This window comes from Zosterops lateralis, assembly GCF_965231275.1.
Source record: "Zosterops lateralis genome assembly, chromosome: 10".
Lineage (NCBI taxonomy): Eukaryota > Metazoa > Chordata > Aves > Passeriformes > Zosteropidae > Zosterops > Zosterops lateralis.
Window position 1 is genome coordinate 4,567,139 of NC_139770.1, and position 19,017 is coordinate 4,586,155.

At 46.6% G+C, this 19,017-nt stretch overlaps 1 protein-coding gene across 6 annotated transcripts in view; it reads right to left on the minus strand.

Moving 5' to 3' along the window:
* TNIK (TRAF2 and NCK interacting kinase) overlaps nt 1–19,017 on the minus strand; it is a 153,552-nt gene that overhangs the window by 107,884 nt on the left and 26,651 nt on the right. For all 6 annotated transcript variants that reach the window (XM_083868289.1, XM_083868287.1, XM_083868288.1 and 3 more), the window contains exon 2: nt 18,668–18,733. In XM_083868289.1, the coding sequence (XP_083724415.1) occupies nt 18,668–18,733 (66 nt within the window). The remainder of the gene's footprint in view (nt 1–18,667; nt 18,734–19,017) is intronic.

The window sequence follows — 19,017 nt, forward strand, 5'->3', positions numbered from 1 at the left end:
GTGTGGGCAGGAAAATAGATTTCGGTACTTCTATGAACTCTGGCAGCAAAGACTGGGGCAGATGGAAGCAGCAGCGAGGGAGCTCAGCTCAGCAGAGCATGTGCCCAGCGGGAGGGTGCCCAGGAGTGCCACTTTGCACCTCGCTCCAGACACACAATTCCCATTCCTCGAGCTCTCTGGAGCAAAGGGCAGAGGCAGGGGCTGGCCTGGGTGCCCACAGTGGGAGACACCAGGCTGGAAAGGAGAGTGGAGGAGGAAGCAGGGCAGCCCTGTGGCCGGGGAGCTGCCAAGGCTGTCAGCAGAGATGCTGCAGGATTGCGCTCGCTTGGCTCGGCACAGGAGCAGAGCTGCCTGTGAGTCACAGCTCTGCACCACTCTGCCCAGCTTCCCTCCCCTCCCAACTGGCTTGAGTATTAGATGTATTATTATTCCTCTCTCCTTTCTTTGGGATTTTTTTTTTTTTTTTTTTTTTTTTTGCCTCACTGGCTGTTTTACCGCTCGTCAAAATATCTTCTGCTCAAGGGAGGGAGCTGCAGAGGGTGAAAGCCAGGGCTGATGGAGAGTCTGCCAGCCCAGGCTCCAGCCAGCCCCCATGGCCACCATGGAGAAGCATCTGGGATGTGGACTTTTATTTTCCACTCATTCAGTCAGAAGCTCCTTGTAGGAGGTTTGCTAGTTCACATAATGCTGTAATAACAAAACAGGTTTTCAGTGTTTAATTCACAATAACCTCTAAAAGCCTCTAATTTTCCATGAGCTCCTGGCTAATGGGATGTCTCCAACCTTTCCAATGGGTCCTTTGTTTAGAGACTCAAGTAATCTCTGACTCAAGACATGTTTCTTGTCTCCTTTCACCTTCAAAAATAAAGTAAAATCTATAATAATTAATAATAAACTGAGTTAACAGAGCCAGGAAGAATAAGTGGCAGTCCTGCTGGTGTCTATGGGAATGTGCCTACCCAGAAGGTGATGGAAACAGACCCACAGAGCTGCCCTCCAGGTAGCAGAGCTCAGGGCAGATCTTTGGGCTATGAGTCCCTTTCTCCACTTCCATAATCTCATGATTATTTAATGAAGATGGAGATGTGCTCCAGCTGGAACACGATGCACCAAGTGATATCTCACATGGCCACTAGTGTTGGTTGGATGCACAAACATCCCAGGGTTTGAAAGCAATGGAGTGTAAATCATCCACATTCAGGGTTTGCATGGGATCCACCAAATCCCAGGTTATGGGAAGAGCCCACAGGTGGTACCAAAGGTAAGACTTCATCCTGAACATGCCACAGAAAGAGGTTATTTGAAGCTGTTTGAGAAGAGGAGATGCCACCCATCTTTGAGCAGACAAGGGATGCAGCCTGGGCAGCCACACACAAATGCTTTAGGTCCTACCCCCAGACAGAAGGCACCACCTAAAGTCAACTGGATAATTCAGTTTTGTCTCCCCATCTTGGCTGCTGGCAGTGGGACTGATGAGTTACCTTCAGGAAAAGTGGATTACCCCATTCCAACAGCTTGCACAGGACTTAGACAGACACAGAGATGCCACCAGCAGAGCAGAGTCAGGCCAGGCTCTGCAGAAAGGGGTTTGCTGCTCTGACTGTGCAGCTACAGCTTCCATGGTTTTCATTCAAAAGCCAAAGCTACCCATACATAAAGTGAACTAAATCAGTTCAATCAGTGAACCCTGAAGCACTACAGAGTCACCTTCCTCTGCAGAAAAACGCTGCTCTTCATAGATGCCTTGTGCTTGTTGAGATGTAAGGTGTGTCTGCATCCTCCATAAGAGACCACGAGCAGTGCCAGGCCCTGGGAATGCACAGATTGTGTGTGACGCCACCAAAAACTATCCTGGGTCCAGGTAATCTGTGTCCACAGCTGCCCTCTCACTCAGCTCCCTTTCATCCATTCTTCAAAGTCTCCCCTGATGCTTCTAAAAGTGATCTTGCTCCTACACCGAGCCAGTCAAATTTGTTGCCATCAATTCCGCACTCACACAGGTTTTCTCCTCTGCTGCTGAAGACAGACCAGCTTCTCTGCAGGATCCCAAGGCCTGCAGGGACCACAGCCAAATCTGCAGCTATCAGAAACACCTCCTTCCTTTGCACTCTTTGCACCAGCAAGGGCTCTTTAGAGGATGGAGCAACTGCAGAGCTCATTCCCCCAGCCAACAGCCTCCTCTGCACTGAGTGCTGAACTAAAGATGTGCTGAGACTTGTCTGGTTTTTGCAGCAGTAGCTTTCCCTCAATATTGACCCCAAAGCCATCTTTTCTTTGAGGACTCAAGGTCAGTCAGACCTTGGGAGAGGCAAGGAGTGTCTGCTCTAGGATGGTTTGTGCACACATCTCAGGGGAATGGAATAGCCTGGATCCTTCAATAACTGACTTGGGCTTACCCAAACACACCCCACAATCCTCACACCTCAACCTCTTTGCTAAATCCAGTGTTTCCTGCTTCAGCTGCACCTCTGCTCTTCTCCTGTGGGTGAATCCCTTTTCTTTCACAGCATTCTTTGCACTTCCATTCCTTTTGCTAAACTCAGTAGTAGATCTTGTGGTAGCCTCTAATGGTGGGCATCAATAAAACAAACCAGCCTTGCGAGTCCTTTGTTTTCCAGTCAGACATATATCTGCTTTCTCCCCCTCAGTACTATTTTCCTCTAAGCACCAGCTCAGCTGAGGGACTCCTGCATCACTGCTGCCAGGCTGACATCATTTAGATGGATGTTGTGGGGCCAGTCACCCCCGAGAGCTGCCTCCCTCCTCCATCATTTGGAGGTGCTCATCTATTACAACCATTTCCCTTCACATTTCCCTTCACCACTCTAACAAATTATCACCATCTCTACCACATGCACTATATTTGCTACACATTTCTAGGTACCTCTGCTCCAAACAGTTTTATTAGAAGCCTCTGTACCCATTAAGGCCTGAAAGGATGAGTGCCAGTGGCCTTTTGTAGGTTAATCCACAAGAGATCAAGAGAGTGCAAGGCATTCTGTCCATTCAAATTACTCATTTTACAGTATAACAGTATGAATATTAATATTGTCCATTGAAAAAGTGTGTTAATTAGGAAGCTGGCAGTTTTTTGGACCACTGCCACACGAAATAAGCACTCCGGGGTACGTGACTATTCAAGCCCAGGTCCCAAATTGCCATTTACAACAGTGGCACACTCAGTTCAAGAGCCAAATCACCAAAATAATTAACAAAGGAACAGCCTACAGAGGGTTAATGTTACTTATTTTTCTGCTCCTAATTTCAGTTATTCCTCTTTGCAGTAAAACAGTATTTAACCAAACCACAAATAATTTGCATAGCACACACGTGCTGGCTGCTGGGAGATTTTTAAGCAAACAGAACAAATGCTTTATTAATAACTAAGTGCCAAGAAATGCAGAAAGAATTTCGTACCAGACTATGAAAACCAAAGTAGTTTATTCTTCTGAGACTTGCCTTGGATTAAACACTATGCTCCTTTGATAAGACTGTTTTGGACACATGGGAAAAGGAGAAGGCAAGGTCCACATATCTACAAGACACAAACTCGTGAGGTTGTTATAGTTCAGACACAACTTTTTTATGCAGGTAAAGCTTCCACAAGCTCAGGGAGAGGCCTGGTCACTGGTACATTAATAGCACACAGATGATCTTTAACAGATATGATATTTCCCCCTTCCAGCTTCTGTTACTATTTTTATCCTACAGCATGGATGTGCAATCTTCACTGTATCTGCTAATCTCAAGGCTAATCTGCATCTTCTGCCAGCAAAATGAAAGGTCAGCTACAGACCAGACACCAGGAAGGCCTCCCAGATGCCTGGGTATTTAAGGACCTGATAATCTGGATATCAGTGAGCATCTTGCCACAGAGGAAGCAAGCAGAACTGCAGACCAGCAGCCCTGGGCACCACTGATCACCACCAGGAAACCAACAACATTCCCCCAAATGTTTGAGACCTGCAAACACACTCTTTTCCCCACAATGGAATAAACCCCAAACATTTTTCAGTTTTTTGCAAAAACAAGATCTGCAATAATGGGTCCCATTTGAATTAAAACCCCATTGGTTTTGGTTGGCTGTGGTGTTTTTCCAAGGTGCAGGACAAGCACATTTGATCCCTTGGATCCTTCTCCTTCTGCTTCAGGGATGGTATTTCCCTTTGGGACCACTTTTAAGTTTGAAACACAAATCCAAATTTCCCATCTGGGAAGCCACTGCCATACCATAGTTATTAAGGGTCAAAGTCCTTCAAGAGGTTACAGCCAAAACTCATCTTCACAAATTAGGGTTTCTCAGCATCATAGGACTGACAAAATTTAGTGCCATCCTCTTTAACACCTAAAATAAGCCAATTTTTTCTCATACCCATCAGTCAAGAGATCCAGTTCCTCCTGCAGGACCTTCAGCAAAGCTTTCCAGCCCCATTTATGAAAACAGAGACTTGAAAACATCTGCCAAGACACAATTTCATTTTTAGAAGCTCTTGGTGCCCTGACCTGCAGTGTAACTCAACAAAAGAATGAGGTCTACCAGCATAGCTGCAGGTCAGGACCCCTTCTGCCTCAGTGTAAACTAAGGCATCTAAAATTAAAGCAGACTCCTGCAAGTGAGGATGGCCAGGGCCTCTGGTATTTGCATTCCCAGCTTGACATATGGGGCTGCAGAGGAGATTTTGCATGTGCACATACACACCAAGGCCTGGGGTGAGAGCAAGGCTCAAACACAAAGAATTTCGGGCTCTTGAAGACCATCAGTTGGAAGCAGCTGCAGAAAGCTTTGATAATTCCCTGGGTTACTGAGCACTTTGCTGCTTAAATCTCTCCCTGGCCAGAGCTATTGCTTGTCACCCACCAAAAGCTAATCTTTTTTCTGATTTCATCTCTATTTTCTCTTTCTCCTCTCTCCATACAAGTGCAAAGCACCTTTAATCTTAATTTCAGATGTACTTTTCATGATGCTGCAGATGTGTTATCTGCCACTGACAGTATTTGCCACCTGTTTCTCCTTAAAGGACACTGCTTGACCTTGTAACAGCTTCCATGCCTCCAGCTTTACAGGCTGAGCCTTTCTATTTGAATGGATCACAAGTAATCACTTTTCTGTTTCCATTATTAGCAGGGAACCAACTAAACAGAGGGCTACTGCTTTGTTGTATTTTTTCCCCCCACCAAATGCAGCATTTTTCCCGGGCAGAGACATATTATGGCAATTCAGACAGTGACAACTGTGTAAATCACACCCAGGCAAAAGTTATTGATGACCTCATTTCAGAAAAGCATGAGATGATCAGGCTGCCCCATGGTATTTTGATCATCTGAGAACCCTGAAATTGAAAGTCACAGGCTCCATTTTGCCTGGAAACCTAACAAAAGGCATTAACTGTGACAAAAGGCACTTAGAACATCTCTTAAATTATCTCATTTCACACCAGCAGCAACAAATACTCATTTTCCTTTATTAACATACTCTCCTTGCCCATAACCGCTCTCATTTTTCTAGTTTTGAATTAAAACGCTTTCAAGCTATTGATCCCTTCTGCTGGAATTCTCCTCTCCTGGTTTTATTAGCTCTTGTACACGGCCTAATTTGAGTGATATGAGCAGTGTATCCAACACAACCACCTCTCCAGCAGACCTGTCTCCCAGGAGTCGACGTGATTAATCTCTCCCGTGCAAGACAAGTCACGTTCCACAGCCCCAGCTCCTCCATGCTGCTGGTGTGCTCAGAATGGCACTCTCACGTCTGTTATTAAATTATGTAATTACCTTATTTCTTCTCAAGTGCCTTCCCAAACAGGTTGTAGACAGTCAGCGCTGAGGGAAGTAGAAAACCCAATACTGGGAGCAACTGCTGGAGCTTTCAAGAGCGTTTGCTCTTGGCTGTCACTGGATTTCTCCCTATATCAGCTCAGCTGTGGGCTCCCTGAGCCCAAGGAACATTCCCCAGCACTGGAATAGTGCTGAAGGCAGTGATTAACAGAGCAAAGGCACACACTGCTGTGGCTAAGCCAGGAGCTGCATCCCATCCCCTCCTGAGGGATGCAGGATGCCCTGACAGCTTCTTGCACCCTCACTGGCACTCACATCCCACTGGCAGGGGCTCAGCCAGCTCAGGGTGGGGCTCATACACTGCCCCCAGTGTATTTAAATCCAACTGGTGATATACAGAGTTCTTGCTAAACACAACCCCAGGCACTGTATCACAGGTTTGGGGTAGAATAAAGAGGGTAGATTTGTGGAAGAAGGGTAACCTTAGACACATGGTCCAGCCCAAAACTGTGTGAGCCCTTTGGCTAATCCTCTGCTATGCACCCTCTGCAACCCTTTATCTGCTGTGGAACAGCATGGGAAAAGCACCAAATTTCCTTGGCCATGCCAAGTTTTAGCTACTACAGGCAGGTGCAAGTAAAAAAAATCCAAACCAAATCCCCAAGATTGCCACAAGAGAGAAAAAGGCTGGAAGATGGAGGTGGCGCTGTAGGGGTTAACCTGGAGGAGCAAATGTGTTGTGCTTTCTCTGCACAAAGCTAAATGCCAACGATTCACAGAGTCCAAGTCAGCCCAGGCCAAAGACACGTGGATGGCCTGAGAACCAGCCTCTCCCTGCCCCTCCTCAAGCAGAAAGCTGCAACCTGCCTCTCCTGGGACTACACAATCCAGCACAGCAGCACATGTGCAAATCCATCTGTAGTCCCAGGAGTTACAAGGCAGTCACCACAAAGGAACAATGTACCCCCACATCCATGGTGGCTTTTAATGCTTGAACAGTGACAGACCTTGAATCCAGCTGCTCCTGTGGGGGCTGAACTCCATGGACAGCATCACTGCTGGGGGACAAGCCATGCCCTGGACCACTGCCCAGCTGAGTGACCTCCCTGAGATGCCCAAAACCCCTTCAGCCCTCAAACTGCTGTGGATGCTAAAGGCAGAGAACCTCCAAACCACACCATGACTATCCCAACAGATGCTGGCTTTTGTCAGTTAAAAAACCCATTAAAAATACTGCAGGAGTTCTTTCAGCAGGTGTTCAAGGGCCCAGCTCACTGCTTGGGCTGCTGCAGGATTTTCAGCTGATGCTGAGTGTTTTCTGTGTGACCAGGACTCACCCACTGGATGCTGTCCTTCAGTGTCAAGGATCAAGACTTTTCTGCATTTTGGGCAGTTTCATGACTACAGCAAACAATGTTTCTGCAGAGTCCAAAAATGTAATCTGACATTGCGTTTCAGAAGCCTGTTTCTCTAACACAAGATTTCCATTTTCTTTGGCAAACCACCCCTTGTGTTAGCCCTATTGGCATTCACATACACAATTCACAATTCATCTGGAACAGGCTATTTACAGAAATTCTGCTGAACTGGCTGTCTTTCTATTAGTTATGTAGAAAAGAAAAGGTTTGGCCTTGATCCTGGACCTGCTGAATTAAAGTGTGAAAGGGAAAATCTCTGAAGTCCAGGAACACAAAGGCATTTCCACTGGTGCTGCCCACTTCAACTACAGCTATAATTGCTCTAGAAAAACAAGAGACTAATGGCAAGTCCAGTGGAACTTGCAATTTTTCCTAAGCCCTGATCACTGCCTATATTGAATTTCTACCTCTGGAAAACAAAGATGCATTTCCAACCCTTCACGTTGTCCTTGAGTGCTTCAGATTCTGAAGAGGTTTTTTATGACCCAGGTGGGGACAGGGGAGGTTGGCTGGAGACTTCTGAATGCTCATGTTAGGTACTGAATGAGGCATCTTATCCTCAAATAATGGTTTTGCTCAGGGAGAAATTGCAACACCAAGTATCGGCATAAAGGCTTATAAACTGCAAGATGTGCCAGAGTGGAAACCTCTCATCTTTTTGAAAGGGGATGCAAAGCAAGAAGGAAAGAGTTAATCTGGAAGGATGAAATGGCTCCCTGTCCACATCTCACTCTGCTGGCCCCAAAGACCAGGGCAGAAGAGATGCTGGTCTCTCCCAGCACATCTCTTTAGCTCTGTTTCCTTTGCCATTGAGGCTGAGATGTTCAACCTTTCCTCAGACACAGCCACCGTAACTCTGGGCTTTTCTAAATGCAAATCAACACTGCCACACAGAACACTGACCTGAATGCAGGGACAAAGCCCCACCAGCCCAATGCCCTGGTCAATACAACATCATCAGGAAAGTTAAGGATAGGGAGCAGAAGCCTTGGAACAAATTCCTAGGTTTCCTTTCCAACTCTTCTACTACTAACCATTACAAGAGGGTTCTGGAGGAGGAGCTCAACTGAGAGATGAGTGTTAGAAATTCCCATACCATCCCAAACTTGAGGCCTCCAGCAGGAACCCCTGCAGACCCCGGGATTGCTTGCCCAGATAGAGGCACCACCCTGAAGTTCACACACCAACAGATATGGCAAGGAAAACACAATACAAACCTGTGAGGAACAAACCACACCTTTTAACTAATAATTAGGAATCCACGAGTTAATATTTTTTAATGGAGTTGTTTTACTGTATAATCCTGACCTCATTTGCTCTAGATACCAAACATAAAATACATTTCTTCACACCAACCCTGCTAATAACCATTTCTCAAGGGAGCAGAAGAACTGTAAGGAACTAACACCAGGTGTTTATTTGTTTATTATAAACCAGACTTATTGAAACAATATCAGCACTCAGCACTATATGGAGAAAAAAATAATTACATCAAGCTAAGGCCACATCTACTAAAATGAGATGAGATGAGACCATCATCTGCTCCCTGCAGCCCAGGGGGAACATCTCCTCCAGTGACAGCAGCACTTCCCACTAATGGGTCTGGCCCAGCCAAGGTGCTTCTTCATCTTAGTGCCCATGGAGAGGTAAGAAAGCCAGCACAGCTTCCAGATCAGGTCTGTGGGCAGCTTTGTAAAATTAACTACAGGCATCTGATACCCAGTTCTGTCCTTTATAAAACTCTCTCCCTTCCACAGTTCCCATTTTTGAACATAATGGGCTGGATTACCCCACTGTCCCTTTTTGTCCCTTCATGCCTAGGTCATTTCAAGTATCACTCATTATCAGGTTCACCTTTGCAGTGGGTTAAAAAAGAAGTGGCATACAAAAGGCTATTCTTTACAGAGTCTCACTGCCACAGGTCACAAACATCCCTGTAAATATTAGAAACTGGAGCAGAGCAGCATCCCCTCCACTCCAGGGTGCTCCTCCTGCTGATGTCAGTGACTCTTGGTGAAATCCCCCAACCACCCAATGAAGCAGTCCAACAACCCTGGAGGATCCTCTAGCCTGACACTAAATCAGAGAATTCACACCAAGAGAAAGCCAGCCAGCCCCAATCCAGCACTTAAATTTCCCACCCTCTTGCAGACCTGTGGGCCACTTCTGAGTCTCCTGGATGCATTTCATCACAACCTCTCTGCTGGGAAAACCAAGGCAACGCATGAAAAAGGAGCCTTTACTAACATTTCTTTAAGAACACTGCCCTGCTCCAGTGGAGAGCAAAAAAAAAAACCCTGGGAAGTGTGAGAATTCCAGCAAACACTGGGACATCAGTGCAGAGGTCTGTAGCCCAGCCCAGGGCAGATGACTGTGCAAGCACAAGGGCTGGGATGCTCCACACCCAAGGGTGAGCCCTGGGCACAGGGAGAGGTGGCTGTGGCACCTGACAGGACTCTCTGGGCTGGGTCACCACAGCTCGTGCCAGCAAAGGCTCAGGTTTCCCCACATCCCTCCCCAGCTAATTGCAGCACTGTCTGCAGCCCAGACTGACCTCCTTCCCAGCCACCTACCCATGAGCTGAGATGGGCTGGAGACAAGGGCATGTGAGGATGGAGCTGGGCTTCCAGCCACACACTTCCTTGTGCACATTTCAACTCAAGAATTTAAGACACATAAAGACACACAAAAAATCTGAAGACTTAAACAAAGCAAAAAAAAAATATATTTTTACACCAATCTGCCATTCTTATGCAAGAAGAAGGAAAAAATCCCACAGCATTTGGAAGCAGGCTGTGTTTGCTTGGCACTTTCCATCTTTAGGTAATTAGTGTAAAGGGCTTCCCAGGTAAACCTAAGAATAAACTGCGGATTTCAAGAGAGACACCATTCTCTCTGCAGTGAGCCTTCAAAGCACAAACCAGAAGAAGCTGCAGAGTTTCAGCAGGCTCCCCACAGGCATCGCCTGCCTCCGAGTCCTCAGGGTCAGCCACAAGTGAAGCTGCATCAAAATTTGGAGTGACATAAAAAAAATGACAAGCAAGAAACATCCCCAGAGACAAACGCCACAGAATTTGCAAATGCTTCAAAATCCACAGCCTGGACCAACATTTACAGCTTGCTGCTCCTCCCATCCCCTTCTGTAAGCTTTCTAAAAAGTGCCTTCCTAGCTGAGAGTGGCACCTTCAGAGCTGGGAGGAACAAAACACCTCCCAGCTCCAAAACCTACTTTTCAGTGCTTCTCTCGGTTGTTTTCCTCAGCTGACCTAGTAGCAGCTGCTGTGCTGTACTTGCTCCTCTGGGAATCAGCCTTGCTTCCAGCACTTTGTTTCCAAAATGCTGGTGCAGGGGCACCCAGTCTCTCCATTGCCTCATAGATGGATTTCCAAAGCTGGTGACACCCAGCAGCTCCCAGCTCTGTCCCCCCAGACCACCTCAGTGTTGTTCTGTTTCTGATTATATCAGGAAAGGGGTAAGGACAGGGATGGGAATGGAAAGATGGGAAAGGGGAAGAGGGGAGGCACTTAGCAAAGGTCACAGCAGTGAGAACCTGGCCCCCGTGCACTGCACCAGGTTCCAACACACTAAAAGAGCCTATTACTTCTTAAATATAATATCCAATTTTACAACTACAAAAATAGCAGGTACCAGCTCCTGCTGAGAGCAAGAAGCTTCTCACCTGTGCTCTGCAGCCCAGGGTCACCATTAGAGGGACATAACCTAAAAGCAAATGTTTTTTTGTAACCCACCCCAGCCTTAGAGCACCCACACATCACCCACCAGCCACAGCCACACCCTTGTGAAATACTGCTGGTAAGATACTACAGTGAGCAGAGCAATGGGAGCTTCAGCAGACAAGAAATCACCCCTCCCAAAACAGAGAGTGATGCTTTCACATGCAATAACCCCAGTTCTGAAAGCTGGCTCTTTTCTAAACACCACCCCCACACAGCACCCCCACGGCTCACTTTCAGTGTCCTCACAAACAATGACAAAAGACAAGCTTGAGTTCCCAGTCCAGCCATTCCTCTGGGATAGGAGAATGTGGCACTGGACATGGTGCCTGCTCTATTACCTGCAAAGCAGCTGCTTGCACAGAGCACCTTCTAATGCCAAGCCAAGGAGGGGGCTCTGCCTCTATACCTGTCCATGCTTGGCACCCACACAAAAGGCACTGCAAGACCCACCACCACATTATTCCCCACGCTTTGCAGCACCAATGACTTTACTTGGCATCTTCAAAGGAGCTTTTTTAACCCTAAGACATTGCAGATTTTTTTTTTCGTCCTGCAAAACTGTGCAGTATTTACAGAATCAGAGCATCCAGCAATGCAAGGGAGACTGGACAAATGTCACTCCACAGATGAATCAGTCTGCTCCTGACCTTCACCCCGCCCTTTCCCTTCACAAACTCAGCAGGGAGGGAAAGGGAACAGAGATTTAAAGGGAGGCAATACAGAAGCATTTTTAATCACCTTTTATAACCTGCATTCTCTAGGACTGAAAAAGCACCTTTCCCTTACATTATTCAGAAAGCAGCAAAGCTAATGTGACATATTGGTGCGTAGGTGTGTGGGGGCTGGTTTCTTGGGGGGGGAGGGAGGGCTGAGGGCTTGCTCTGTGTTTCAGAGAAATGAAGCAGCACAAGATGTACCAGTTGCTCTGGTAACAAAGCTTTTGCCTTTTTTTTTGTTAATTTTTTTCTTTTTTTTTTAAGAATGAAGCATCATTTTAAGCATTTTTCAGTTAAGACTTCCTTGCCTGCATGGCAAAAACAAATTTGCATTTCAGAAACACACACACTCCATTTGAGTCAGCACAGAAAGGACCTTCTCCTCCAGAGCTACTATAACATCGTGGGGAAGCTGATAAATTGAGGTTTTCCTTCTGATAAGGCTACAGGAATTATCATACACCAGAACTTCAGCCCAGCCCCTTCCTGCAACCCAGAAAGAGCTGATAAAAGCCCAGCAGCACTTACTAGGTGGTGCCTGTGGAAGCAGTGGAGACCCCAGCCCTGGTGAGCATCCCCACACTGCAACACCACCATCCTCTGCCAGCACACAAAGCCATCCCAGCAGAAACCATGGCTTAGTATTTAATATTGTGCTTGTAATACAGAAGGATTATAAAGCAGCTTGCAAGTCTTGTAAATCCATTCAAACTCACACAGACCATCCCTGACCTTGAAGGTGGTGAGTGGCCAGTGGTCACCCACAAGGATCTGTGTCTGGATGTGAGCAGTCCAGACAAAACCAAAACCATCTCAGTGGAAGGAAGAGCCTGGGACAGGGCAGACACAAAGTGCTTCCCTTCCTCAGTCCCCTGGAGCAGGCTGTCAGAGCAGCACCCAACCATGGGGAAAGCCAGGAGGCTTCCCAAACCAGAGGGACCAACCCTCCATGTGAAGTGACCATCAGAGCATGAGAAGGGATGGTTGCATACATTCACACACATGTGGTTACACTCAGCCTGCCCTGCCCTGCAGCAAAAGCAACCTCTGGAGAGCCTGAAAACATTAAAAAAAGACCCAAAGCTGAGGATATAACACTAGAACCACCAATGCAGCTCAAGTCACACCCAACTGCACAAACATCGCGGTTCATTTTCTAAACATGAAGGTGGGAAAAGAGAAATGCTCACAGTGCACCTTCAAATGCAATAGCTGTCTGGGGTTAGAGCTACTTGTTTAGACTGCAAGATGATGGGGCTCTGAATTCCTTCAGCAGCCTGTGAAGGGGGCACCAGGTGCCCTTGGTGTGCTCAGGACCAGCACCCAGCACTGCAGGCCAGGTGTTGGGACAAGGGTGGCTGGCAGCACGACCTGCTCTGCAGGCACTGCTGTGCACACGTTCAGTCTGGCCTCTCAAGCAAGGCACAGCAGTCAGTTTGCAGCTATAAAAGCTGTGTATGTAAACTACAGCTAATTCTTTACAGCAACAATCCCCAGGAAATATTAATTGTGTGCAGCATGGTAGCTTCTTCCACATGGATAAAGCAACTGTGATTAATTATCGAGCTATTGACCATCAGCCTTTCAGGAAGGGAGACAATAAACCAACTGATGATTAAAAACAATTACTGTCATTCTCGACTCAGGCTAATTATCTGAACTCCTAATAATGACCCAGGAACCTGTAGAGTTTCTGTTCTCACCAGAGCTGAGGCAAGGGCCCAGCACTTGATCAGCAGCAGCCAGACTGAAACAGATGTCAGGCAAGTTAAAAAAACAGAGTGTTAAAAGAAAAACACTCTATTTCCTAATATCCACCCTCAAAATTAAGTTAAGGGAAAAAGGAGTCTTCTAAAAGTCTTCCTTTAGGATATTCACCTGCTACCCCACCAGCCTGCACTGGTGGAATGCCTGGGGATGCCAGCAGGAAGAATGCCACTGTGCATGGAGTGCACAAACAGCACCCAGGAGCACAGGACACGCATTATCCCTCCTCCTCTGGCATCTCAAACTTCAAGACAACATTATCAAACACAGGCTTGGGCCTGGGTTATCCCCAAATGCTGGTCTCAGGAATCAAACTGTCCCAGCAGTCCTCCTGCTCCCAGCCCTCCAGCAACAGGTGACCTTGGATTTCAAATATTTTATTCACTTTCCAATACCCACACACCTCAACATCTCCATCTAGTAGGTCTGCGTTGCCTCCAGGTGGATGGGCCCTGGCTTCTGGCAGATACCAGCTGGGCAATAAGTAAGTCCTGACTAAAGACCCTGGGATGCATTTCTTCAACCTTTTCCATATGTATTCTACCCCAGACAGACAGACAGACAGATAGACACAGTACAACAAAAAGGAATTGTGAAAACCACATTCTCTCCAAAGAGCTGCCTCACTTGGGCTGGCAGAGAACATGGACAGCCTGTGGGCAGCCAGGAGGAACCTGTAGAGGTGCCCCACCTGCCTTGGGGTGGCTCCAAGGGGTGATTCTCCTGCCCTGCCCCATCACATGCTGATGATAAAGGAGCTCCTTGGAGGGCCACAGCTGACATGGGCGGCACGTGGATCCCACACGCTCTGAATTAGAGCACAGACTACTGCTGCGTAATAGCTGGGTGATTATATGGCATTTACCAGATAATTAAGCAATCAATAGTTATTGTGCAGTTACAGAGGTGCCCACATACTCTATCTTGTACCCTGTAAAACAAAACCTTGCTGAAGCTGTAACTGGAGAGGCACATCCCCAGGGCACAAGGCAAAGCAGCATTTGGCATTAATGACCACTGTCCTCCTGGTACAGTTGGGAAGAAGCACGTGAATATGTAATCTCAACATCATTTAGTTCCATGTTGTAAAATATACAAGATGAGAGGTACAAAGGTCACCATCTGATCTATTTCCTGATTTTTTTTTCCTCACTACTGCGAAGGCTTGCATCAAAATCCTTCTTGGCCACTGTGTGAATGGCCATGGCTAAGCCCATAAAAATACTGGGGGATTGCTCTGGTTTTCCACTTACCCAGTGCACAGTAATTAAGCAGCCCACTGCATGTGCCCCCAAGCTCTGCACCCATCTATTGGACAGGTATTTCTGAGTAGCCCAGTGTCTTTCACCTTTGAACCCATGTATTTATTGGTGCTGGACACCCCACTGGTTGTGGCCTTGATCTATCCAGGCAATCTAAGCACACACAGAATTTTAAGGAGTATTTGTTTGCCCCCATGCAGAGTAGAAATAAACAGCAATAAAAATGTTCTGGGACATAAAAGCAGTATTTCCTCAGAGCAGTTTAGGCAATGCTCTGAAGGATCTTAGTGAGTTTTGTGTTTAGAGTTGCTTTCAGCCATCAGCTAAAAACCAGTGAGGCAAAGGCTTAATTCCCAAGTCCAACTCATTATATTCCTGACAGTCATTTCCTTAAACACCTATAACAAAAATAAAATCCAAAGACACAAAAATTCACTGCTGCAACAATGTCTGGCACAGAAGCTAGCAAGTTCTTAGTCTTTCATCAAAACCAGTTTACAATCTGTAACATCAGATGCAAGATTATTAGAAAATAAAGAAAAGCTTCCGATTCAATTAGAGAGATAAATCATCACCAGTGCGGAGCCTCATTAAAATAAAAATCGAGCTATTCACAAGAGATTGTTAAGCAGTGAACAGGGAATGTTATTTCCCTCTGCATTTTTCCAAGGCAAAGAGCTTGTGGCTGGGGTTAGAGAAGTGAGAGCAGAGCAGGTCACTGCTAAGGGCTCCTGCAGCACCCAGGTGTCACTGGGGTAGGGCCAGAGCTGGGAAGAACCAAAGGGATCTTTTAACCTGCTGTCCTGAGCAAAGAGAGACCTTTACTTGAAAATGCAGAGGTCAAATCGAACCAGTTACCTTTGCCTCAAGCACAAGGCTCAGAGAACAAGGCTTTGATTCACAGAAGCACTGTGAACCACCTGAAAGGTGGTTCAAGCCATGACCCAGAAAGCAGGATCAAAGCAGCAGCAGCAGCTGCATCCCAATGCACACGCTGTGGCAGTGGGTGCCCTCCTTCTAGGAGCTCTCAAGGTGCACCAGGCTTGGCCAACACGACTCTCCTACAAGCAAGGAGAAGCCATGTGCTCTGCCTCCCCAACCTCTCCAACAGCAGCAGGTGCTGAGGCTGGCTCCATGAATCCCTGCTCTCTGAGGGCTCTGTTACTGTGGTACTCCCAGACACTTTGCAGGCTCCTCTGCCTGCTGGGCTGTGAGATTTCTCAGCTGCCAGAAGTACATAACTATGCCCTTCATCCCATGGGATCAATGGGAAGTTTGCACCTTGCACGTTTTCCCCTCAGCTCCTGGGCAGGCCAGCTGGTTATCACCAGGACATCTGCAGTCTCCAGCAGAAACGTGGCCATGCAGCAGTGTTAGACATTGCTGCTAAATCAGATTGTCTAGGGGAAACATCAAGGCTGCAGCACACATACACAGAACATTATTCCCTGCCTGGAATAAACATCTCAATTCTGCTTCTTTCCAACAGCAAAGCTGCTTTTCTTGCTTCAGAGAGGGACCAGCCACGAGAAGGGGGGGTGATGCTCACCAGGTGATGGCTTCTGGCTGAGAGCACAGGGGTTGGACCTGCAGAGCTCAGGCTGGCAGCCAGCACCAGAACCCAAAAACACAACCAGAGGCACACACAGCCTCGAGGAGGGCAGCAATGGTGCACCTCAGGTAACACAGCACAGAGGGGTAGCTCACCACCCCCAAAGGAATTTAACAGATGTGTAGATGTGGCACTTAGGGACATGGTTTACTGGTGGGCTTGGCAATACTGGGTTATTGTCTGGACTCGGTCTTAAAGACCTTTTCCAAACTAAATTTTTCTGTGAACAGTCCAGCCCTGCCTGAGAGGGGTTTGGAAATGGCAGTAGAACAACCATCTAATTACAGAGGACGTTGCTCCTAGGTATGGATCACTTCTAAGGGCTGATTTAGAACGGAGCCAGAAGGTCTGTGTGTCTTGAAAGTCGATCCATTTGTTTTGCTGCAAGAGATAAATACAGCGGTGGTATCTGGAGGAAAAGAATCGCAGAGATCTTATTTCCACGCTGGGTTTTAGGGTGGGACACCATAAACAGTTATGTATGTTTTATATCAAAGCCTCCTTTTGTTTATAGAGCATGTCCTACACCAGGACTTCAGTTTAAGAGAGCTGTGAAGCCAGGCTTAGCCTGAGCTCATACCTCAATACTTACTAATTCGGTTTGGACAGCAACGCTTTCCCCTCCACCCCCGTCACCATCCCGTCTGGCACCAGCACCACGTGAATCACACCGAGGACAATCCAGTTACTCCAGCAAGTTAAAAACAGTCAGGAGGAGGATTTTCCCCTCGTACAGCACGGGAAAAAGGAACACAGAAACGTTCAGCCTACGCTTGGGACCTTTCTGGGTGTTTTTTTTTCCCCTTTGAGGTAACACACAGAAAGAATTGAACCCAGCAAGAGGAAACCCGATCAGCTGAGCCACACAACCAGCAGCACCAGCTTATTTCCCTTTTTTGCTCTCCATAAAAACATGATGCTTTGAAAAGGCCGTTACAGGCACATAGTTTCCACGGATTGTTAGAAATATGAACCAGTTAAAATTAGGTCACCTTCCACTGTTATTTTAGCAGCTGGGAAGAAAAACAGTTCAAAAAGGAGCTCCCATGGCAGGGAGCACATGGTGGGAAAACAATGAATACCAGAGGTGAAGGCTCCCTAGAATATAACCTTGATAGGAACAGCTTTTGGGTGGGGTGGGTTTTCCTTTGTTTTTGTTATTTTTTTTTTTAAATCCATTCCAGTTCAAAAATTCACACATTTACAACTCCAGAAGTTCCAGTTCATCTTCGGTTCACTTCAATCCCTTGATCCTTCTACTGACAGGATTAGTCTACAGCAGCAGGAGGATGGGGGAATTTTGGCTCTTTAAACACCATTCTCCTCAGCAGGGGCAGCTCATGTCTTTTAGAGCGTGACAAGCAAGAGCTGTGTCTCCAAAACCACAGAGTAGGAGCACATGAGTATATTCTTTTCTACAGTCAAAATGAAACATGGGCATGATGGGTAAACAGGATCTCTGTGTGCCCACACACACATGAGTACACGTGTACACAGCACTTGTGCCCACACATACAGGAGTTTCTTGGAGAATGAGGCCCAGGGGAGGTACTGACTCCCAGCAAAATGAAAAAAAAGATGGCAAATTCCTCATGCAACCATGACAAGAAACATCTCCCCACCACTTATAAACACAGATAACTCCAGACTTCGAAATAATTCAATCCCATCCCAAATGCACAAGAATAGTCCATAAAAAGACCCCACCAAGACAACAAAATATGGAAATCCCCCAAGTTAAGATGTGTTTGGGACAGGTGATATAATACAGCAGAGGTGGGCATTTTAAATATTCTTGTAAAGAAGTTCATGCTTTTAAAATCCTGCTCTCCGCAGTCTCTTCACTATTCTCATTTCGATTGCTGCTTCTAGATGCTCAGAAAAATTTAAAGCAATCCTACTGATTGTAACAGGCACCTTAATAAAAACATTTTAATAGTGGTTTTAATCCTGTAGCAGGTTCCTGCCAGTGGAAAGGATGGCAGCCAGCCTGTGTGCAAGCAGAGCACTAGACTGTAGCAAACTCATTTGGCAGCCTATTCCAGCCGTAAACTCAGCTCTTAGAAGAGATCAAGATTTAGCTATTAAAGCACAGACTTCTCACTCCCTCCTCATCACCTAATCAATAAAAAGCAACTGTGGGGAAAAGGGGGGGAAAAAAAAAGCAATTCATTTTCTTGTGACCGATTCAGAACTAATGTGAATTGCTGATTGTAAGAGCTCTGTGTGCTACAGGGTACTTGCACACAAGACCAAAAGGTCAGAGTTCAGCAAGTTCTTGTCAGGTTTGAAATGGTCAAAGCCTAGTCAAGGTGATGTGCTGGGATGCTCCATGTTCAACACACAAGGCAAACAGGATCACTTCAGCTGGAATTCTTACCTTATAGACCTGCCCATAGGTACCATTGCCAACGAGCTCTACCAATTCAAAGATTCCTGCAGGATCCTAGGAGAAAAGAAAAAGAATATTAAATAAGCAATATTTATAGACTTCTGAAAAAGCCAAACATTTGATGAAGATGACAAGGGTTCTCTGACAAGGGTTTTGAGTGGTTTAAGGTTTTCAGACAGACCAGGGATGGGAATTACAGGGGCAATGAGCAGAAGTGTGGCACTATCCAGGTGCTCTGTGTGGGCAGCCCCAGAACTCTGGGTAGCACAGACCCACCCAGTGCTGCCCACCTCCAGTACCTGGGCTGGGAGATGCCAGGCAGGTGCCTGTGAGTGAGC